General features: G+C 38.2%; 2 protein-coding genes across 4 annotated transcripts; one reads left to right on the top strand and one right to left on the bottom strand.

Annotated features, from left to right (window-relative positions):
- Nucleotides 1-271: 271 nt before the first annotated feature.
- LOC128673604 (uncharacterized protein) lies at nucleotides 272-23,639 on the bottom strand. The gene is made up of 10 exons (XM_053751561.2): nucleotides 23,424-23,639; nucleotides 22,786-23,344; nucleotides 22,068-22,208; nucleotides 21,391-21,509; nucleotides 13,253-13,433; nucleotides 6,674-6,851; nucleotides 4,494-4,675; nucleotides 2,187-2,316; nucleotides 1,410-1,538; nucleotides 272-780 (listed from the first exon to the last, which is right to left on the bottom strand). The coding sequence occupies exons 1-10, from the start codon at nucleotides 23,513-23,515 to the stop codon at nucleotides 506-508; spliced, it is 1,986 nt and encodes a 661-aa protein (XP_053607536.1). The 5' UTR covers nucleotides 23,516-23,639; the 3' UTR covers nucleotides 272-505.
- Nucleotides 8,466-13,105, top strand: LOC128673748 (uncharacterized). 3 transcript variants are annotated; one of them, XM_053751814.2, is made up of 6 exons: nucleotides 8,467-8,819; nucleotides 9,613-9,760; nucleotides 10,088-10,156; nucleotides 11,116-11,205; nucleotides 11,679-11,784; nucleotides 12,393-13,105. In XM_053751814.2, exons 1-6 carry the CDS (start codon nucleotides 8,740-8,742, stop codon nucleotides 12,446-12,448), a joined length of 549 nt encoding a protein of 182 aa, XP_053607789.1. In that variant the 5' UTR covers nucleotides 8,467-8,739; the 3' UTR covers nucleotides 12,449-13,105. The 3 variants fall into 3 exon arrangements, with proteins under 3 accessions (XP_053607795.1, XP_053607805.1, XP_053607789.1); XM_053751820.1 differs by lacking the exon at nucleotides 11,116-11,205 and having other exon boundaries at nucleotides 8,466-8,819; XM_053751830.1 differs by lacking the exon at nucleotides 11,679-11,784 and having other exon boundaries at nucleotides 8,466-8,819.
- Nucleotides 23,640-23,811: the final 172 nt, after the last annotated feature.

Below are 23,811 nucleotides of genomic sequence, written 5' to 3'. Positions count from 1 at the left end.
GATTATTGCTGTAAATTATGCAATTTTAACGCATTCGCGTCTGTATGTCAATTCGGCGATAAACTATAGTGCACAATGATAGGTGATTCACAACTATTGTCAGTTACGAGGGCAGCCGCCAACCACGCTTGATTTTATTCTCATTACACCAAAAAGGTATCTGTAACAAATACTACAGATACCTTTAATACCTTTCTAATATTAGAATTGATCGGCATGGCCTCATAGCCCCGAATGCAACCGGCAACACGCGTTCAATTAATAACAATCATAATTTATATGTAACTTTTATTTAGTTTTAAAAGGCGGACCTTACAATATGTTAAATCCAGTTTAGACCGAATGCGTATATTGTATAGAATTATTTGACTGCGTAGCATACGCGTGCACGCATGCGTTACAATCCCATACAAGTTACGTTACGCATACGGTCTCCACCGGCCTTTATAATTTCAACGTTAAACAGTTTCAAAATATATACATTTTTTACAATAAAACTTTAAACCTACGTAACAATAGTCACAGACTGCATAAAGTCCTTCAAATCTACGCATTTCACAGGAACTAATTTATTTTCCCTCGCTGAAGCATTCAATTTTTTCGCTGCGTCTTCCAAATCGTCCATCTTGTAAGGTTTCTTACTGTTAGTAGCGAATACGATCTCGTTGACTTCTTCGTACAATTTGACGGTTGCTAGATGTTTGAAATGCTGTTTCACCGTCTGGATTATGGAAGTTTGCAGAGCTGGGTCGCGACAAACCAGGTTTAGGATGAAGTGGCCTAAAAAACGAAAAATTTGAGTAAGTATTACAGTCTCAGTTTCTTAAAGAGTAGAAAACGGATGTTTTTGTAATTACAACGCCAAATATAATGGTCAAGATTGGTTGATGAACACCCAGAGTTGAAATTTAGCTGGCAAGCTAAGAAGATACAGCAAAATTTCAAATGAAAACGTAACGGTATAACAACGATTCTCTAAATCAAGGGCAGATGATGTCTTTTAGTATTTGTTGTTATTATCTAAATACAACGGATCCCAATTTCATCCCGATCTCTCTCCTGCTGAGAAGCTTCCACCGGGTGAAAAACTCGCAACCTGGAAGTCCTCAAACAGACTCCGGGCACCGGCCCGGACTTACTTTCGGCCCCCGACTCTCTAGACAGCTCACAACACCACTTGGGAGATGTCTAGAGAGTCTGGTGAGGTCGGACTTCTCTGGCAATAGTCTGTCCAGCCCATGCTTCACCTGCTGCCGTGCCCTAACCCACTTCCACTTCCATGGTCCTCCTCTACAAGGCAAGATATAGAGCAATAAGAGTAGCCACATACTGGTCTAATATAATATAAATAGCCATAACGACTCGAAAGGAAGAAGAACAAATTATTTAGTGAAAAAATATTCTATTACCGTCGTCTGTGAGTATGGCCTTGACGTCGTCCAGCACCTGGTTGTCAAGAAACTGTTTAGGCGGACACGAGAGCCCCAGCGATCTGTCTTTGCTGTCCATATCAAACATCACTGAGTCGTACGTGTGACCTGCAATCAATTGTCTTGTTACACAAGAAATATAAATGAATCCCGCTTATATTACAAAGGCGAAAATTTGTACGTTATTACTCCAAGCTCCAATGGCTGGGACAATTTTTGTGGGATTCGGTATTGAGGTAGCTGATACTTTGGATTGACACATGGAGTAGGTACTTTTATCCCCAAAAGTACGCGATTGGAGGATTTCATCAAAAAGTCTGATAGTCTATGGCGCTTCATAAAGTAGACTGCGCTACTGTGCGTAAAAACGTAAGTATTTTTTAAATAATTGTACAGGTAACACCGGTAGTAATAATATAAAATAAAATTTTGACTTTTGTGTTGTGCATGTTACAATATCCCAATCCCAACTAATATTTTAAATGGAAAAGGTTATTTGCATGTTACCTCTTCACGCTTTATCTACTGAACCAAACTTCTTGAAATTTTGTACACATGTAATTACGGAGAAGGACATAGGGTACTTTTCATCCCGAAAAATAACTGTTTTCGTGTGAAATTTACGCGGACGAAGCCGCTGGCAAAACCTGGTTTCTAAATAAATTTTTCAATTTGACTAACTCATTTCGACGATAAAATTACTATTGATCAATATAAATATAAATGTCGTATCAATTTATGAGGTCGAAATCTCACCACTGGCAGCTTCCTCCCTCAAGAAGTCCACACCATCTTTGATCTCCACCTGGAGCTTATCGTCCAATCTCAGCTCGAAGTGGTCCCGAGCCACGTCCAACATGGCCGGGTCTAGATCCACCGCCGTAATCTGAAATATGTCAATCCATAATAACGTTACGAAAATACAGGGTTACTGGTATCTAATGCATAACCTTCCAAAGGCGCATAAGGTATATATAGAGACTAAAATCTTTTATTCTACGACTCGACGAACGACGAAACGTAATACCTTTATAATTAATACCTAAATACCTTTTTTTAGTATTAATGTCGATTCTATAAAACGTTGAACTCTATGTTCAATTCCGCTACGTAACGCTACTGTACTGTCTCGTGTTGTTTGGCTATTACATAGAGTTAACACGTGTAGAACTGTCGAATCACAAATTAGATTGTATTTTGTTTATATGAAAAAAAAAATACGAATCACGAAAAGCCGTAGAATAAAAGTTGCTTGTTTTGATGTACCCAAGTAGTCTTTAGAAGTTTTGGATTTGATACCAGTAAGCCTGTACACTAGTATATAGTCGACCACATGTCAAATTACCCTGCATGGCCCTCTATGCGGTTATAATAAAGGTCAGTTTGCAATTAATTCGGGTAGTAGTTGAAATGCGGTCGACTGTACTGTATAGAAAATTATCCGTTTCTAGACGGAATCTTCGAGAACAATAATTCGTTCTGGAAACAATCACGAGTGCAAGTAATAAAGATTTTTATACGGAACATTACTACAAGTAGTTCCACGTCAACTAAATACGCTGCATTGTTGTAAATTAGTATTTCAATGTTCATAGACCAACTGACTTACATTCAGGTGGTTCTCGGAGCGTTTCGACCGCTGCGGCCGCGGTCTCAGTACGATCCGACAATTTTCAAGGAAGGAATTATTTTCAAAATCAATCTATAGGTTCTATAATTATAAAGAGTACGTTTGTGAGTTTGTATGTTTGAGGCGGGTAATATTCTAAACTACTGAAATGTTTTCAAAATATCTTTTACCATTAGAAAGGTACATTATCCAAGATTGCTATAGGCTATATTTTATCTCAAAATTCCCACGGGAGCGAAGCCCCGGGCAACATCTAGTCTTTCATAAAACTGACACTACTACAGTACAGATTAATTATTTTAAATTCAGATAGAAAAAGAAATTCCTGTCTTTGTTAAAATTTGAAAATCTGTAAGGACAGCGCGGCCGCAGCGTTCGAAACGCTCTGAGAAACACCCACCCCCGACCTGGCTCAACCCCCATCAACTCCTGAGGAACACGCAGTGTCCGTCAGCAACATACAGAGACAACTGACCTGCGCCCCCAGGCAGCAGCCCCTGAGCAACATACAGAGACAACTGACCTGCGCCCCCAGGCAGCAGCCCCTGAGCAACATACAGACAACTGACCTGCGCCCCCAGGCAGCAGCCCCTGAGCAACATACAGAGACAACTGACCTGCGCCCCCAGGCAGCAGCCGCTGAGCAACATAAAGAGACAACTGACCTGCGCCCCCTGGCAGCAGCCCCTGAGCAACATACAGAGACAACTGACCTGCGCCCCCTGGCAGCAGCCCCTGAGCAACATACAGAGACAACTGACCTGCGCCCCCTGGCAGCAGCCCCTGAGCAACATACAGAGACAACTGACCTGCGCCCCCTGGCAGCAGCCCCTGAGCAACATACAGAGACAACTGACCTGCGCCCCCTGACAGCAGCCCCTGAGCAACATACAGAGACAACTGACCTGCGCCCCCTGGCAGCAGCCCCTGAGCAACATACAGAGACAACTGACCTGCGCCCCCTGGCAGCAGCCCCTGAGCAACATACAGAGACAACTGACCTGCGCCCCCTGGCAGCAGCCGCTGAGCAACATACAGAGACAACTGACCTGCGCCCCCTGGCAGCAGCCCCTGAGCAACATACAGAGACAACTGACCTGCGCCCCCTGGCAGCAGCCCCTGAGCAACATACAGAGACAACTGACCTGCGCCCCCTGGCAGCAGCCCCTGAGCAACATACAGAGACAACTGACCTGCGCCCCCTGGCAGCAGCCCCTGAGCAACATACAGAGACAACTGACCTGCGCCCCCTGGCAGCAGCCCCTGAGCAACATACAGAGACAACTGACCTGCGCCCCCTGGCAGCAGCCCCTGAGCAACATACAGAGACAACTGACCTGCGCCCCCTGGCAGCAGCCCCTGAGCAACATACAGAGACAACTGACCTGCGCCCCCTGGCAGCAGCCCCTGAGCAACATACAGAGACAACTGACCTGCGCCCCCTGGCAGCAGCCCCTGAGGAACATGCAGAGCCCGCCGCCGCCGAGCCCGAGCACGGCCGCGCGTCCGCCGCCGCGGCCGGACAGTGACAGCTGCACGCCCACGCACATCAGCGAGTGGTACTGAGATATGTGCCCGACGTCCACCACTAGGCGTGTTTTGTTCTTCCTTTTTACTGAAATACAATAAATAACTAGGAACTTATATTTCAGGCCAATTACTGACTATACAGTGAGCTTAGTAAAGCGATGGTGGTGTAATGGTTAAGACCCTGTGCATCGAAAGGTCCCAGATTCGAATCCTATTCGTGCCACATGAGTTTGTATACCAATCTGACTCATGTATAGTATCATAGACCACCACTTGCTTCCGGTAAAGGAAAACATCGTGAGGAAACCTGCACACTAGTTGATTCTTATTAACTTGTGTGTGAAATGGAGAAGGCAATGGCAAACCACGGCATAATTCAAATTCAAAATTATTTATTCAATATAGGATGATATATATATATATATATATATATATATATATATATATATATATATATATATATATATATATATATCACTTATTGACGTCAAACAATTACTTAAACAAAGTCTACCGCCGACTTCCAAAGCGCAGGTGAAGAAGAAGCCGCCCAACAAACTTCACCGCGGCCTTTTCTCCAAAGACGTCAATTAACAAATGTAGGTCTTACACATATATTAAAAATTAAGAGGACGAATAATCATCCCACTAATATTATGAAGACGAAAGTTTGTATGTTTTTTACTTCTTCACGCTCAAACGTCTGGGCCGATTTTTATGAAATTCGGTATTGAAGTAGCTGATACCTTGGATGAACACATAGCGTAATTATTAACACAAATGAACACAGGCGATTACCGCAGGATTTGATCAAAAAGTCTGATAGGCAATGGCGCTTTATAAAGTAGATGGCGCCACTGTACACACATTTGAAAAACGTAAGTATTTCATAATAATTACAACGTTTAAATAATTACCATTACCATTAATGTGTGAGGATAGTGTGGCGACATCTACCACGCCACATGCACAACGGCGCAGACGTAAAAAGCCGACCAAACGCAACGAATAACAAGCCACACAAGTGATCCAGGACACTACGGACAGATGGCACGACGGTCGACCTCACTATAGACAGCTAACAAGCCTAGACCGCGCAGACAGTGCGTTTTCGATTGGAAGCATAAATACAACCTCCGACATGACACCGTCGGAGCCGTGCGGTTCCCCAGGCGCAACACCTAGCCTGGCGGGAAGATCTTCCCTTTGTGGCGGTCGAGCATAATCACCTAGCTCCCGCTACAGTGGTGACCCCGACGTGATTGAAAGCAGCCTTCGTCATCATCACACCCGACGTGATTGAAGCAGCCATCGCCAACGTCGTACTCTCCAATCTTCACCATCACTCCTCGCACCCTCATTGGTCTCAAGTCAGCAGCAAACAGACACTCGCAGCAGCGTCACTCGCAGCAGCAAGCCATCACTCATCTTCAAGGGCATCTACAGGACCATCGCAGCCGACGCAACGCGCTTCCTGGTTCTGGCACCCGCAACTCTCTTCGACTTCATCGACGCCGACGCACCCTGCAGCCCACGTCTGGACGCGCGCACTCACCGGCGTGGCAGCCATGTAGGGACCGGGGCCAACAAGTCATATTCCGCTCACGACAGTCTCGACTCACCGCAGACTACGAGCTCAATCTACGCATCCCGAATCACTGGGACATCAAGTAACATGGCACACACGAGAAGCACAGACTGCACATCAAGACTTCATCAGACCTTCGGTCTTGGGGAGGAGTAATGTGGCGACATCTACCACGCCACATGCACAACGGCACAGACGTAAAAAGCCGACCAAACGCAACGAATAACAAGCCACACAAGTGATCCAGGACACTACGGACAGATGGCACGACGGTCGACCTCACTATAGACAGCTAACAAGCCTAGACCGCGCAGACAGTGCGTTTTCGATTGGAAGCATAAATACAACCTCCGACATGACACCGTTGGAGCCGTGCGGTTCCCCAGGCGCAACACCTAGCCTGGCGGGAAGATCTTCCCTTTGTGGCGGTCGAGCATAATCACCTAGCTCCCGCTACAATAGTAATACGTAAACAATTATTCCAAAGAAACTGACCAGTCTTGAGCCTAGCCTCGGACTGCACCAGAAACTGGTTGTCGAGGAAGACGAGCCGGCGGTAAGTGGCGCCCTCCACGTCAACGTCCTCCACAACGAAGTCTCCGGAGATCGGCGAAGTGCCTTCGTAGACCTTCACCCGGCGCCCGACGTCGCTGCCCAGGGAGACGAACGGAATCTGATTAAAAAAAAACACAGAAACGTCAGATCGTAGACTGAGAAAACTAAACTACGTTGCAAATACAAGAAAACTATACAGGGTGATTTCATATACATTGGCATTATTTTAAAAAAAACATTTTTTCAAAAAAAAACTCCACTGATCCATACATTTTCCACAAGTTGGGTACCTAATTTAATTTTGTATAGAACAGCTGATTTTTTTTTTCGCGATTTCGGAGTTACCCCCGTAATAAAAGTTGTTCAGAATCATGAAATTCAAATTCAAATCATTTATTCAGAAATTAGACCTTCACAGGCACTTTTTCTCGTCAATCTTTAAATTTATAGTTATTTCTCACAAGCTAGAAACTACTGGCATTTCGGAACGACCACTGCTGAGAAGAAATGCCGAAAGAAACTCATTTGAACAGTGTTGGTCCCTATCATGCCAGATCGGCTTACCATTATTGTTTCTTACAAAAAAAAAAATTTTTTCTTTTCTTTCTAATAATATATAAAAGTACATAATGTACATAGTCAAAAGGTATATCAAAACAGGTTATGATTGTGATCCGAGTGCTGATTATAATATATATATATATATATATATATATATATATATATATATCGATGTGAAACACAATTAACTTACATGAAAATATATGAGAAACGAGATGACCAGTTCCCTCTGGCAGCACCCGTTCACGAGTTGACGCATGGGACAGCCATCGCGTAGCTCAACCATAATAGAGGGAACCTCACGACCCGGCCCACGACGCCACCACCAGATTGACCATTTGAGTGAGCATGACACACTCGATTCCCATGACTTCATAATTACAATTCTTATTCGTCGAAATAGAAGTATAATTCAGACACTTGAAGATCACAAATCACGTACATGTTTTACAAATAAAATTTAAATGCCATACGAATTATTATAACAAAATTCAAAATTGTGAATAAAATAATAAAAAACAGTAAAATAAAAATTAGGAGATCATGTGTGGAGTGGCAAACTGAACATGAACTGAGCATGTAGACAAAATATTGCCAATGTGTTAAATAAAAGACACCTGTATAGACGAGCGTAATCAAATGAGATAGACGTTTCCCATACAACTTCCCGGTCCGTCTCATACAAAGCGCAAATTGGGCTTTTATTGTTATCTTTGTCCTTGGAAATATTATTGTTACCTATCGGCTACTAAGGCTATGTGGCCCTTAATCGCCTCGCACGACATCCACGGAAGAACGAAGTGGTCCGATTTTAGGGCGGAAAACACAAGGGTTTTACTGAATATGAAGGATTTGTCCATAATAAAACTGTTAATATTTCATCAATGTCATTAAAAAAAATTCATCAAAATAGTTCTGAGTAATCCACACTAGGTTATATGTTCTACTAGCTGCGCCCCGGGTCTTCGCTCCCGTGGTAATTTCGGAATAACCTTATATTTTATTATCTCAGGTGATATTCCATCCGTGTATGAAATTTTATAACAATCCGTCCAGTAGGTTGAAAGAATAACAGATCTACACACATACGTCATTTACAAACTTTCGCATTTATAATATTGGTAGGATAGTCTGAGCCATCTTGACAAAAAACTTGTGTCACAATATTTTTTTCCTAAAAAAAGCTAGTAAAATTTATGAAATGACATTATAATTATTATAACATACATATAATTACTTTCCCATCAAAGGAAATTAACTGTCAACGCGTTAATTTGCCATAAATAATTTAATACTAATTGTGAGATCTGAATTGCATTACCATCAGATTACATTAGTTTTTCACTATAAAAAGCGGTTGTCTTTAAGCAATATCATCATTTTGTAGACGGGTCTAGTCCCTTTGCTTTGTTTTAATATTATAATATTTATTTTAAGTCATATATATGACTTTAAAACATAAAATAATGTCAAATAATGTTTCGCAATTTTTTTCTATTTTGGCGCCATTATTTTTATCAACTTTGTAAGTATAAAGCATATCGTTATTATGAAGGTTATATTACAACATATTTCTTTTAAATATGCCAAAAAAATTACAGGTTTAATATTAAAGACCCTATTAATACATGTGAGTGATCAAAATTTAATATTATCGTTTATCACCAAAGTTATTGAATTTGCGTTTATCAAAAAATATAAATGAATATTAATAGGACATAGTTTGAAACTCCAATTATTCCCATTCATAGTTTATGGTGTGCACTCGCTCTCGCGTGCGATGACCCCGGCATAGGCAAAAAATAAATAAACAAAAAAGAATTGCCAGAATTTATCAATGAAAATCGACTTTGTGTGAAGTGCAGCGGGCACTGAGCCTAGCTTAAACTATGAAGCTTAGTAGTCAGGTGGCGCACTCTAAGTACCAATTATTATAGATTTTTTTTGGATAAATTTTGTTCGATATTTTATGTTTTGACTATGCACATATTAACAGTAATAGGTACTGATAGCCCCATTTCATTTTTTGGCATAATTAAAAATTTATGGTGCATAAATAGGCAATATGGAAATCTGTATAATCTATATCCATAATTACTAATATTATAAATGCAAATGTTTGTATGTTATGCATTCACGTATGCTTTGTCATTTTTCATATCATAAAACAAAAGTCCTCTGTCGCGTCTGTTCGCGATAAACTCAAAAACGACTAAGTACACAGATTTTCATGCGGTTTTAACTAATTCACAGTGTCACTCTTGAGGAAGGTGACGGGATCGCTAGATAAAAATATAAAAATGATTGATGAATTCCAGAATTTCCATGGAATGCCGCTATTGCCCCACAACGCCTGAAGAATTCCAGAGATACCAGAACGAATACATGTGGATCAAGTTGTATGGCCGCGACGACCCAAGTGATGATTTGGGAAGTTTTAGAAATGGCCACCACACGTCCGGTGAAGTTAGTAAAATCTATCCCAAATAAAAATCTGTGTGCAATTTTGCTAATTACAGCTCTCGATCGAGTCGACTCGCAGTGAGACGCAGCTGACCAATCGCAGTGCGCGCCATTGTGACGCAACGACAACCACACGGCAATGCGATTGGTTCGCTGCGTCTCACTTCGAATCGATTCAATAGTGAGAAGTGACATAAGAACCCGCACTTCACCCTGTGTTCATAGAAAAATACAAATCTATATTTCCATCTACGCTATACAGTACAGCGCGTCTATATTTTTGCTTTTTATATACGACAATGACGTTTCTAAAATATGCAATTTTTTTAGGAGAATGTAATAAAAACTGAAGAGGAAAAGAGAGGCGATGATAATAAAAAATATGACGACTTATACAAGGTAAGGTGCTCATTTATGTGTGTAGCGTAAACTTTCTGTATGTAGCTATATTTCAAAAGTCTAAAAAATATATTAACCTAGCGACCCAGCCCGGCTTCTCACGGTCGAAAATCCTATAGGATTTGTATGTTTCCTTTCGTTAATTAATTGCCTAAATAACAGGATAAACTGCATCAAAAGCAATTGCGTAGTTTAAAAGACAAGCTTTGAAACAGACGCGGCGCGGTCGTCTTTGTTTTTTATACTATATATATAGATATATAGAATACTAGCTTTTGTCCGCAGCTTCGCCCGCGTTAACTTTCCTCTAAATAAGAATCATCACACGAATCATATGTACGTCGGTGTAAGACGAAAAGGGATAAATTAATTCAGCCGAAGTGGCATGGTCTCGACAGCTCAGTGGTCAAGAGCTATCTATATAGGACGGATAGACGGGGGCGCGGGTTCAATTCCCGCTCGATTCCAGAATTCTTTCATCTCATTATTGTTTTCAAAAATAAATTAAAAAGCATGTGTGAATCCGTTTAAAAAGAATCATCATATTTAAGCCATGTTTAGTTTACAAACAAACATAACCCCAATCCCCACTAAAATTATAAATGAGAATGTGAGTTTGTTTGTTCAGTTTTTATATTAAGTATGTAGTGATTAGGCAATATATTCTACAAACGTGATCGATGTTGTTCTGAAAAAATATATTTAAAGAAAAAATCTCTCAAGCTGTAGTATCGGTTATGGTCTATAAATATGGTCTAATTATTTATTTACAATATATGTGTATTATGGTAAATTAAACAATTTTAAATCTTACATACAAATATACTTCTTCAATTCAGTTTTAAATTCCTATATCAGATTAACAAAGTGATCCTTGTATGAAACCTCGTCATTTTGATTTTCGCCATCCATTTTTGTAATATGTTATTATTTTTCATCTATAAATAAACACATTATAGCAAGCTGAGAATTTGCCCGCAGCGCCCCTACCCACGTCGCCACAACATACAAAACTGGAGAAAAAGGAGGGAAAATCAAATGGACGAATAGTATGATATCATTAATTAAAATTGTTTTCATCTGTTTATTCATTGCTTTGTTCGTGCTTGGGGTCAATTATATATCTATATATTTTTTCATACGCACTCAAAACATCAGTTAATTTTTCTGCGTCTTCTTTCATAAATATTCACCCCCATTAACCCATTAAGGTCATTCGCGGGTTGATTTTTGAAAAAAAAAAAGCCTAGCCTATATTTGAACGGGTATCTTCATACTTCATACCAAATTTCATCAAAAGCGGAACTGTAAAATGTACGAATAACAATGTCTTTATCCAGTTTTATAATAAGTTAAAATGTCACTGTGCACTCTAGTTTATGTATTCTTTTTGTCTATGTTTTCGGAAAATAAATAAAAATTGGTTTAGTCGTTGTCATATATTCGTTCGTTTCATTTGATTAGGAACAGACAGACAGACAGACTTTCACATTTATAATATTAGTATAGAAGTATGTTTCAGCTCGGACACCAGCACCACGCACAAGAATCTCGCAATGTAATAACAACGGAAGAGAGAAGAGAAAATGAATTATTACAACAAAAAACCATTTGGAGAGCTCTATTTGGTAAGAAATTTATTCTATCTCGTTTCTTTTTATGAATGTACTAGCTGCGCCCCGGTGCTTCGCTCCCGTGGGAATTTCGGGATAAAAGTACTGTGTTATTAAAGGTCATATTCGACCCGTATACCAAAAATTATAAAAATCCGTCCGGTCCTCCTGGCCCGTTTATAATAAAATTCTTACATTAAAACGCTTGCGTTACTGATTGACTGACTAACAGATAACCGAAACTATTGGGCGTAGAAAGCTAAAATTTGGTGTGTAGGTTCCTAGGACAGTGTAGGGGAGCACTAAGAAGGGATTTCCTGAACTTCCCACGGGAAACGGATTTTTACTCACATACGAAGTTGTGGGCAAAAGCTAGTGTTATATAAACAAAATCCTCTGCCGCGTTTGTTCGCGATAAACTCAAAAACCACTGCACGGATTTTCATGCGGTTTCCACCAATAGATAGTGATTACTGAGCAAGGTTTAGGTGTAGGTACGCTTTATTATATTTTTACACAAGTAAAGCCGGGGCGGGCCATTAGTTTTGAATAAATATACCAAAATATATAAATATACCACGACTTTGCCTACCTTTGCACTTTTGACTTCATTATAACTTCAGGACATATGGAATCAGCTGCAAAGAATGGAAGAGCGAGAGAAAAAATAATGGAATAAACGAAAATGACTGGCCACAAAAGAGATGAAAAACGGACCGAGTCGAGTATTACCCAATAGCTTATAGAATTAGTAAATAGAAAATAAATATATACTCGTCTCATCTCAACCATACATAATAACAACAAGTCTCAAAAGAAAAATACCACTTAATTAATAAGAAAAATAAATTATGTTTAACACATAAAACTCAATTTTATTGATAAAGATTTTTTTGAAAATTTGCCAATTTTTATTAATCAAACCAAAAATCATAATGTTATTTTCTGTAAATATACAAACTAGAAAAACGAACGGCCTATGTCCATTTGTTTTGTTAGTATACTGAATAAATCAATGGATACTTTACGCTAGTTTAATTTTAAAAAAAATACGAGAAACATTACGACACTGGCGTCGACATTTTTGTCGCTCTTGTCGACTTCAAGTGAATTGAAAAGCGTAGTGTTTGTTACACACTCGGCTTTATCATAGATGCTTCGCTTCGTATCGCGCGAAAATCCCGCTTTATATGTAATAACTTCATGTTTATTGAAAAGCGTGTTGCACATTCGGCTTTATCATTGTTCTCCGCTTCGCGTCCCGCGAAAATCCCATGTAATAATCAATGTTCGCAAGATTATATGAATAAATAATTTATTTACGTGAAAAAATTTACCATAATGTTATATTATACTATATTTATTGTCACGCTTAAAGCACATAATATGAATATAGTAGTGGTACTATTAATTAACACAATATTTATATAATACTTTATAATTAACTTTATTGAAATGTTAAAAAAAAAAATTGAACTCTCACCTGTCCCACGAACCCGTACGGTATCAGCATCTTCGCGGACTGAGCGAGCTCCTCTTTGACGGCGTCAAGGGATTCGAACTTGTGACCCCTGCGCAGCACGGCCACCACGAGCCGGCCGAACCGGGCGGAGTCCTGCAGCTGCCGGCGGCCCGCGGCTGTGCCGAATAACCACTCGGTTTCCCTGGGGACAAATTACTAAATTATCTTCATCCTTACATATCATAAAAATAATGTCCCATTGTCGCGTTTCTCTGTTTGTATGTGTTAGAGTGTTTAAACTAGATATAATACCTTCATACTCATTGTATGTTACTGACATTGTCAGTTGTAAAGAAATAGTTTTTCTCTCTCTCTCTCTCAGAAATGGTCGCCAACAATATATGTAGATTTGCTCTGTGAAAATAAAATAATTTACTGCGTTGTTCTAAACCTCTATTTTATTCCAATTTTGCTCATAACCCATCAGGTTATGGGCCCAGGAACGATTTTTGCGCTTTGCTACGTTAATTTTTCGAAACAGTAAATATAAAATTGATATTGAAATTGTTGACGGCCATTACGTTCCACAAATCGCACCATGGCTACATCGTCTGGGAATTTTGGTAATGTGGGCATTCCTATCGAAAAACTAAAAGGGATTGAAGACTACAACCATTGGAAATTTATGCTTAAAATGATATTGATGCATGAAGACTTGTACGATTGTGTGGAATCGGCGGAGTCGGCCGAAGCTTGCAAAGATGTGAAAAAGAAGCAGAAAGCCCTGGCGAAGATTTGTCTCTCTGTTGGACCATCAGCTTTACAACATGTCCGTAATGCGACGACACCGTATGAAGCTTGGACCAACTTGCAGCGTGCATATGAGGACAAGGGACTTTGTCGGCGCCTGGGATTGCTACGATCTTTGTTTGGTGCCAAACTGAGTGGAGCAGAGAGCATGCAGAGCTACCTATCACATATTACGGAGCTCGGGCAGCAGTTGGAGGATATTGGATCTAAACTTGAGGACGAATTTTTAGCTGTAGTTATGTTAGGTGGTTTGACAACTGACTATGACCCACTGATTATGGCTTTGGAAAATTCGGGAAAGCCTCTTACGACTGAACTTGTCAAAATAAAATTGTTGCAGGAGCAACAACGACGGGATGGAAAAACTGAACACTCCGATTTCAACGCTTTAGTGATGAAGAAGACATTCAAATCATTTAAATGTTTCCGATGCAAAAAGACCGGGCATTTTAAGAAAGATTGTCCAGAAGGAAAGAAAAACCAGAAGAGTGATAAGTCTTTATTGACAGCTTTATCAGCAAATATTCAGAAAAATGTCTGGTATATCGATTCTGGAGCGACAAATCACATGTGTCATAATAAATTACAAATGATGGATTTTCAGTGTGGAAAGCCGTTGCAAGTGAATGTTGCTAATGGAGATACAGTGCTGACAAGTGGTCAAGGAAAAGTTCAAGTTAATTTAAGAAATGGTTTAAAGACTATAAGTAATGTTTACTATATACCGGAACTATTTACTAATTTATTATCAGTTAGTGAATTAAACAGAAAAGGCTATAATGTAATTTTTAGTCCAAAAGGTTGTAAAATATATGATGATAGTGAAGTTATAGCTACAGGTAGTTGCATTAATGGCGTATATAAATTAGATACTGTGAGCGATGAAGTTAGGTCTGAGGTTGCCATGAATTCGGTTTGTGAAAGTCTAGTAGCTGGTGAGTCCATGCAGGGTAAGGAGACTGCATTGATGTCAGTGGGAAGCAAGGTTTCACAGGATATTTGGCACAGGAGGCTGGGTCATCTCAACTCAAGAAGCATGAATCTGTTGAAAAATGGATTAGCAACAGGTATGAATTATGATTCCACTAGTTTTAATCCTTGTGTTGCGTGTATTTTAGGAAAACAAACAAAGTTGCCATTTCCTATGAAAAGTCAAAGTAGAGCAACTGAGTTGTTAGGGCTGGTACATACTGATGTCTGTGGTCCTTTGCAGACACAGTCTTTCAGTGGAGCGCGATATTTTGTAATATTTTTAGATGATTTTTCAAGAAAAACATTTATTTACTTTATGAAAAACAAAAGCGAAGTTTTTGAAAAGTTTAAAATGTTTAAGGTTCTTGTAGAAAATCAATTAGATAAAAAGATAAAAATATTGCGTAGTGATAACGGTGGTGAATATATTAACCATGTTTTTCAGGAATATTTGAAAAACTGCGGGATAATACATCAAACGACAATACCTCATTGTAGTCAACAAAATGGTGTTGCAGAAAGAGCACTTCGGACTATCATGGATAAAACTCGCTGTATGCTGAAAGATGCTGGATTAAATCAACAGTTTTGGGCTGAAGCTGCTAACACGGCTGTGTACTTGAAAAACTGTTCACCAACAAAAGCAGTGAGAGGGGCTACACCTGAGGAAATGTGGGCTTCTAAGAAAGTTGATGTAAGTCATTTACGTATTTTTGGTTGTATAGCCTATGCATTAGTCGAGAACTGTCGGAAGCTTGACACAAAAGGAAGGAAATATATCTTTGTAGGATATTGTGAGAATAGCAAGGGCTACAGACTTATAGATCCAGAATTTCCAAATAATTGTGTTAAAGCTAGACATGTCACGTTTATCGAAAAAGAATTTATAGGTAATACGGTGTCACAAGATGATAATAAGAAGCAAAGTATATCATTTTCACTGGACTGCCCATCAGGTGAGCAAACGTCACCAGACTTGAATGAAAGCCTGCAATCTAATGACCCTGTTAATACCCGGAGATTGACAATTTTCAGTATGGATGACTCAGAAGATATGGAAACTACAGATAATCTGTCGGATAGTACTTATGTTCCAGATGAAACAAACATGTCTTCAGATGAATCCACTGTGACGTCCTTCGAAGATGCTGTAACAAGTGACTTCGAGTTAGCCGGGTTAACAGAAATCATGAGCGAGGATACGCCTAGTACGGTGCAGCAAGCATTGGATAGCAGTGAGGCCAAACAATGGCAAGATGCCATGAATGATGAGTATAACTCTTTCATCGTTAACAAATGTTGGACTTTAGTAGATTTACCTGAAGGAAGTAAAGCAGTAAAGTGTAAATGGGTCTTATGTAAAAAGAGAGGTCTAAATGGAGAATTACTCAAATACAAAGCGCGCCTCGTCGCAAAAGGCTACACACAAAAGTATGGAATAGACTACCAGGAAACTTTTGCGCCTGTAGTGCGGTATTCAACTGTAAGAGTTTTGTTGGCTCTAGCTGCACAATTTGATTTAATAATTGAGCATTTAGATGTTAAAACTGCTTTTCTTAACGGAGACCTATCAGAAGTAGTTTATATGGAACAACCTGAAGGATTTATTATTAAAAATCAGGAAAACAAAGTATATAGACTGAATAAAGCAATATATGGTTTAAAACAGGCGGCAAAAGCTTGGTATGAAAAAATTAATAATGTTTTAATCAATACATTGCGATTTAAAAGGTTGTCTTCAGAACCATGTGTTTATATTCATAAACAAGACAAGGAGTTCATAATTTTAGCTTTGTATGTAGATGATATAATGTTATTTTCATCATCTAGATCTCAAATTAAAGATATTATTAAGGAAAAACTTATGAACGAGTTTGAAATGAAAGATTTCGGCCCTGTTTGTCATTTTTTAGGCATGAAGATTGATAGAATGCAAAATGGCAGTTTCAATCTAGACCAGTCAAGTTATATCAAGAGAATGCTTGAAAAATTCAAAATGTCAGATTGTAAACCAATCAAGACTCCTATGGAAGTTGGTCTTAAATTGCAAAAGGAAGAAAACTCCCAGTGTAAACATGACTACAGAAGTCTTATCGGATGTCTGATGTATCTGGCTGTGTGTACCAGGCCTGATATAGCTCATAGTGTAAACTATTTGAGTCAATTCAACAACTGTTTTGGCGAAAGTCACTGGAAAGCAGCGAAACGGATACTTAGATATTTACAAGGTACTAAAGATTATAATTTAGTTTTCAAAAAGGATAACTTAGAAATTACAGGTTTCGCAGATGCAGACTGGGGTGGTGACCAGCTTGATCGAAGATCATATGCTGGGTATGTTTTTAGTCTTGGTAACTCTATCGTTTCGTGGGAGAGTCGTAAGCAGCGCACAGTGGCACTCTCAAGCACTGAGGCTGAATATATGGCAATCTCAGACTCGTGCAAGGAAGCATTGTTTTTACAACATTTTGTTAACGAATGTACTGGTACTGTGTGTAGAGTTTCGTTATTTAATGATAAACAATCTGCGAAAAAGCTTTGTCTTAATTCTGTATCGCATTCAAGAACGAAGCACATAGATATTAGACATCATTTTGTCAGAGATTTGATAAATAAAAAGATTGTTGAACTGAATTATATTTCGACTAATGAAATGTTAGCAGATATTCTGACAAAATCTTTACCAGGAGAAAAGCATTTGAAGTTTACGTCTGAGTTATTTAAGTTAAGCATGTAATAAAATATATTCCTTTTGTTTTGTTACTTCTTATGATGTATTATTTAGTTTAAGGGGTAGTGTTAGAGTGTTTAAACTAGATATAATACCTTCATACTCATTGTATGTTACTGACATTGTCAGTTGTAAAGAAATAGTTTTTCTCTCTCTCTCTCTCAGAAATGGTCGCCAACAATATATGTAGATTTGCTCTGTGAAAATAAAATAATTTACTGCGTTGTTCTAAACCTCTATTTTATTCCAATTTTGCTCATAACCCATCAGTATGAGGGTGGATCTCGGAGCGTTTCGAATTTATGAAGAAAACCAACAACATATGTAATCCTATTGAATAAAAATGTAATGAATAGCGGACTGTACATTTAGGCTGGTAAATATAAAAATCCAGGAGCTACGGAGAAACCAATGGTATTAATACTATAAATGCGAGAGTTGTGTGAGGATGTATGTGAATTATGTATGTTTGTTTTTCATTCACTCACAATATATATACACATATATATAAAAAACGAATAATATATATACATATATCATGGAATAACACGTAATCGTGTTTGCTGACAGACAACTTAGTATTCCCAAAGAGAAGTCAGCAGACAGGCGGAAAATAATGGGTGTTAAAAAATAATTAAAAATAACATTACTGCGTGGTTAGAAAAAAAATTCCGCGCAAATGTAAACACATCGCACACAAAACAACATGCTATCAACACGAACGCAAAAATAGGTCCAAATCCCGAAATATGCTGTTTACGAGATATGCTGTCAACAACACTATTTTCAGAAACTGCACCACATTTATTTATGGCGCAGTCAGTCATGAAATCTAAGCTAAAAAATATTTCTCATTAGTCTTTTCCCGCGTCTTCACCCGTATGTTTTTTCACACCCCATTATATAGTCATTTTGTTGAAGTATTAATTACTTCACGCGTCTACAATTTGATAATTGTCTATGTCCCTGATATATCTCTCTCATCTAGCTTCGACATTTACGCTATGTATTTTGTGCTATTAAAATCTTATAAATCTCGGTTCATCCTGTGGCTTCTTTTTATTTTGATCCATAATCCTTCACATTTGATTTTTGAAAATATGAGAAGTCTGTATTTGAACAAGGGTATTTAACTACATGCATACTAAATTTCATCAAAATCCGTCCAGCGGTTTAGCTGTGAAAGCGGGACAGACAGACTTTCGCATTTATAATATTAGTAAGGATTTCTGTGAGTTCCCGGGGGAAACTGTGAGTTCAGTGGGTTCATACAGGGCTGTGATGCCGCGAATCCCGAGGTCAGAAAAAAAAGAAACCTTAAAATTTCGAAGATTTTGTCTGATATGTCGCCACGCCCTAGAATAGGATATCCTGCCGTGATTGTCATTCGAGGCGACTAAGTGACACATTATACCCTTAAAAGCTGATACCGTTACCGTCAGACAGGTCGTAAAATCGTAGCCAAAACTATATATAAGTATATATAATGGTTTTTATTTACGCGAACCCTGAGCTTTGGGGCGCCACAGCACCGAATGTAACCAGTGTAGAGAGTGAGACATACACAGGGGACATATAAATCTTGATGACGAGCCTTCAATTTAAATTTGAATTGAAAAAATTCAAATTCAAAATTAAAATTCAAATCATTTATTCAGAAATTAAGACCTTCACAGGCACTTTTTCTCGTCAATATTTATAGTTACTTCTCACAAGCTACAAACTACTGGCATTTCGGAACGACCAATGCTGAGAAGAAATGCCGAAAGAAACTCGTTTGAACAGTGTGGACATTTGACGAGATGGGCGTTGTCCGATCACCGCCTATAATGTTTTTAACAACGGCTGTACTATTTGTTATTATCCGTAACGTCCGAAAATAGCAATCATATACGACAGGAACACGTAAAACGATGTATAATAAAAATAAGAGTTTATAATCGTAGTAGGAACTAACCTCACTAATATTGACGACCTCGGTGGCGCAGTGGTACAGTGCTTGCCACTGAACCGAGAGGTCCTGGGTTCGATCCCCGGTCGGGTCATGATGGAAAATTATCTTTTTCTGATTGATCCGGCTCTTGGATGTTTATCTATTTATGTATTTGTTATAAAATATAGTATTGTTGAGTTAGTATCCCATAACACAAGTCTCGAACTTACTTTGGGGCTAGCTCAATCTGTGTGAATTGTCCTAATATATTTATTTATTATAAATGCGAAAGTTTGGGAGGATGTATGTGTGTAAGTTTGTTACTCTTTCACGCAAAATCTACGGATTGTTATGAAAGGTACACGGGTAGAATACCTATAACCTGGAATAATACTTTCATCCCGAAATTCCCACGGGAGCGATTAAATTCAGTTTAGGGAGCAATTTAAATAATTTTAAGTTGCTGGATTGAACCCGGTTCAGGGGCACTCACTTAATAAAAAATTTTAAAAAATAAATAAAAAATAATAAATATATTAGGAAAAATCACACAGATTGAGCTAGCCCCAAAGTAAGTTCGAGACTTGTGTTATGGGATACTAACTCAAGGATACTATATTTTATAACAAATACATAAATAGATAAACATCCAAGACCAGGGCCAATCAGAAAAAGATCAATTTCCATCATGACCCGACCGGGGATTGAACCCGGTTCAGGGGCACTCACTTAATAAAAATTTTTAAAAAGAAATAAAAACTAATAAATATATTAAGACAAATCACACAGATTGAGCTAGCCCCAAAGTAAGTTCGAGGTTTGTGTTATGGGATACTAACTCAACGATACTATATTTTATAACAAATACATATAAACATCCAAGACCCGGGCCAATCAGAAAAATATCATTTTCCATCATGACCCGACCGGGGATCAAACCCGAGACCTCTTGGTTCAAAGGCAAGCATTTTATCAGTGCGCCACCGAGATCGTCAATTAAACACATAATTAAATTATATTTAAAAAAATCCTGCTATTTTCTTTTTATGTACATAACTGTGCTTACCCAATGCAGTCGATCACAATCACAAATATACAGGGTTATTTTTAAAACACCATAAACGTCTGTCCGACGCGTTTTTATAATTCGTTAAATTTTACTTCGTCGAAATTCTTTGGAAATTTTTGATCATAAAGCCTATCATATTATTAAATTGTATACCTACCAGTAATAGGAGGCAAACGATAAATTTTTAAAATCACTATTTTAAAAACTTCTTAAAAAATAAACAAAAAAAAAAGTTGAGAATTTTTTAAATTCTAATTTTTGTTCGGCACAAGACAAGAGCGTCTGCGTATAAAGTTAAATATCGAATGCGCTTGTGTAGGAAGGATAACAGGCAAGCGTCATCACTCCAAAAAGTGCTGCAAACGCCAGTATATTTTTAGTTGTTTACAGGTATTATAATGAACGACCGTACCCGTCTATCTTTTTAAAATAGCTATAACCTGTCCCACTGCTGGGCAAAAGCCTACCCACTCTGTTTCTATGCACCCCTGTCTCTGGTATTTTTCATCTAACCTACCAAGTATTAAAAAATATATATTTACATTGTATGCACAATAAATTCATGTACTTTATAAAGCGCCATTGATCAGACTTTTTCGACCAAATCCTACGGTATAAAAAGTTAAAAAATATAACTATCTCACCTGCCCTGCGGTACAATGAACACGGCATATTTGTTCACTGCCTGTGTTCGTTTCTGATCCACCACGTACAGTGTGTAGCGGGGACTGGACTCTCCGGGCCGGTACAGGTCCAGTGATACCTGAGACAATTTTATAAACAAATAGTTTTAATTTTGATTGACAAATGTATTGTTTAAAGCAAATTGTTTATATTACGGCTAAACACTGAAGTGTACACCTAAATTTGCAACTGAACCATTCAATGACGATTTTGAACTTAATGTAAGAAAAATGAGTACCTACATAAACTAGATTAATACAAGAAAAAGTGGCTTGTGGTTCCGCCCTAGAATAGGACTACTCGATATCCTCCCGTGGATGTCGTACGAGGCGGACTAAGGGACATAGCCTAGGCAGCTGATAGGCAACAATAACATTCCCAAGGAGGGTTGACATCAGGCAGCAGATGTTTCAAAATTTTAAAGGTTTCTTTTAAGGTGACCCCGGGATTTGTGACTTGGCTTCACAACCCCGAATGCAACCAGAATGCCAGCCATGCAGTGAGACAAGTAAGAAAAAATTGTAGATACAGGAAGACCATTGAAAATATTAAAACTAGAACATTTGTAAAAATTTTGTTCTGAAAAATCTAAATATTTGATGGCACAAACCACAGCAGATCAAGTAAATATTTTTACCTCATCATTCTCGTCTAGACTAGTTTTAGCCAAGCCACTAGTTACAAAGGCAGCGTCTTGCGCAGACTTCACATACTCGGTGACCTCTTCTGGTTTGCTTAACCTCAACATCTTGTCTCCAGCCATGCACACTTCTAGAATCTAGGAAATATAATATTTTTGATTTTAAATATTATTTTTTTTATATTGTTTGTGGCTTTAAGTCTCGTGATGAGACAATATCAGCCTCAAATAAAAATATATCGGTAGATAAACATCCAAGAATCAAAAAGATAATTTTCCATTTTGATCTGACCAAGACCAATCCTCCAGTCCAAGGCCTCCAGTTTAACAGTCCAGCATGATGGCTATGAAGCTAGAGTGTAATGATTTTATAATATTTTCATAAAAATAAACACAGCCAAGCTTTTATGTATTTTCTGTACCTAGAAAATTTTGTGTGTCAATCAAATTAAATGAACCGAAATGTAGCTCGCCTTGTGGCATATAGTTCAGTCACTTTATAATGGGACCAATAGAGACCTATGTATTACAATTATTGGTACTATGGTTAAATTATTCATAAACACAGAAAAATGTGATTAATTTCTCACATGTATCACAACTTTTGGCAATTATTAATAACAGTTCCCAATTATTAACAATTTCCAATTACAACAAACAATCAAACTTACCGTGACATTTACACTTCAAATAAATGGAAATTTTTTCTACTTACCAACTGGGGTAATTCTTTGAACTTTGTGGCAACAACAACAAACACAGGCAGTGTTGTCCCATCACCATTCTCAGCGTTCTTCTCCTCTGCCTCGTGGCATCTTACAACTCTAAGCATCCATGACCTGTCACAAAAAATCTCCAGCAATTTGCTCAATATATGACTCTGTAATAACGTCACACATACATAGCGGCCGCCAAGCTTCAATACCCGCTTTATCTCGGTGAAATATCTATCTATACTCTTCTGGGTTTCCTCACCATCGTCTGGCATCAGAGCATCTAATGTACCTTTGTCTAATAGAACATTGAATTCTTCGTTTTTAAAACTCATGTTCAAAGCATCCATGCATAAAAACTTCATAGCACTTCTACTAGCATTTATGCTGTTCATTTGCCTTATTACTACTTCTGAAACGTCGATATTTGTGATATTCTGATACCCGACATCGTATAAGTCGGCACTTAAGCTCGAGTTACCGCAACCAGTGATAAGTACTGAATCTTTAGGTTTTATATATTTGTGAAGGTGAGAACATAGCTCTAGATATTCTCCGTACCTATAAAAATGATAAAATACAGAGTAAATTGTAGTTGAAGAATATATAAACAACGGAACAAGAAGCGATCACAACTAACCATTCAAAGGCTTTATTTCCTCGTTTTTTGAAGAATTTGTTCCAATAATCTTTTTCGCTAAACTCTTTATGACTTTTTGGTAACAGATTCATTTTCCTAATGAACAATAAATTTAGATTTTCGTACTAATAAGAAATTTAAAATTCAATACATTGTCGAAAATAATAAACTCCAGTTTATAGGTTAGGTAGGTAGGAGGGAGGTTGACTGTCAGTGTCAAACTAATGGTGATCTGGAGTTTGGCATGGCATACCAAAAAAATATTTTTTTATTTTCTTATTTTTTACTTTACTTTACTTTACTTTTTTGCTGTTCTTAGCAAGTTCGAAATATTTTTAAATTTTTTTGGCTATGAATGAATTTATTTGTGATTGTGAACTACTTAGTC

Source organism: Plodia interpunctella, chromosome 1 (genome assembly GCF_027563975.2).
Source record: "Plodia interpunctella isolate USDA-ARS_2022_Savannah chromosome 1, ilPloInte3.2, whole genome shotgun sequence".
NCBI lineage: Eukaryota > Metazoa > Arthropoda > Insecta > Lepidoptera > Pyralidae > Plodia > Plodia interpunctella.
The sequence above is the reverse complement of the archived record's forward strand: the minus strand, read 5'-3'. Positions and strand labels throughout refer to the sequence as shown.

Coding starts and splice junctions, on each gene's coding strand:
- LOC128673748 (XM_053751814.2), top strand. CDS start 8,740: ATGACTTTAAAACATAAAATAATGTCAAATAATGTTTCGCAATTTTTT. Junction 9,761..10,087: donor GCCACCACACGTCCGGTGAA/GTTAGTAAAATC, acceptor CAATTTTTTTAG/GAGAATGTAATAAAAACTGA. Junction 10,157..11,115: donor AATATGACGACTTATACAAG/GTAAGGTGCTCA, acceptor AACACATTATAG/CAAGCTGAGAATTTGCCCGC.
- LOC128673604 (XM_053751561.2), bottom strand. CDS start 23,515: ATGAATCTGTTACCAAAAAGTCATAAAGAGTTTAGCGAAAAAGATTAT. Junction 21,510..22,067: donor GTCTAGACGAGAATGATGAG/GTAAAAATATTT, acceptor AAATTGTCTCAG/GTATCACTGGACCTGTACCG. Junction 6,852..13,252: donor CGTACGGGTTCGTGGGACAG/GTGAGAGTTCAA, acceptor TTTTTTAATCAG/ATTCCGTTCGTCTCCCTGGG.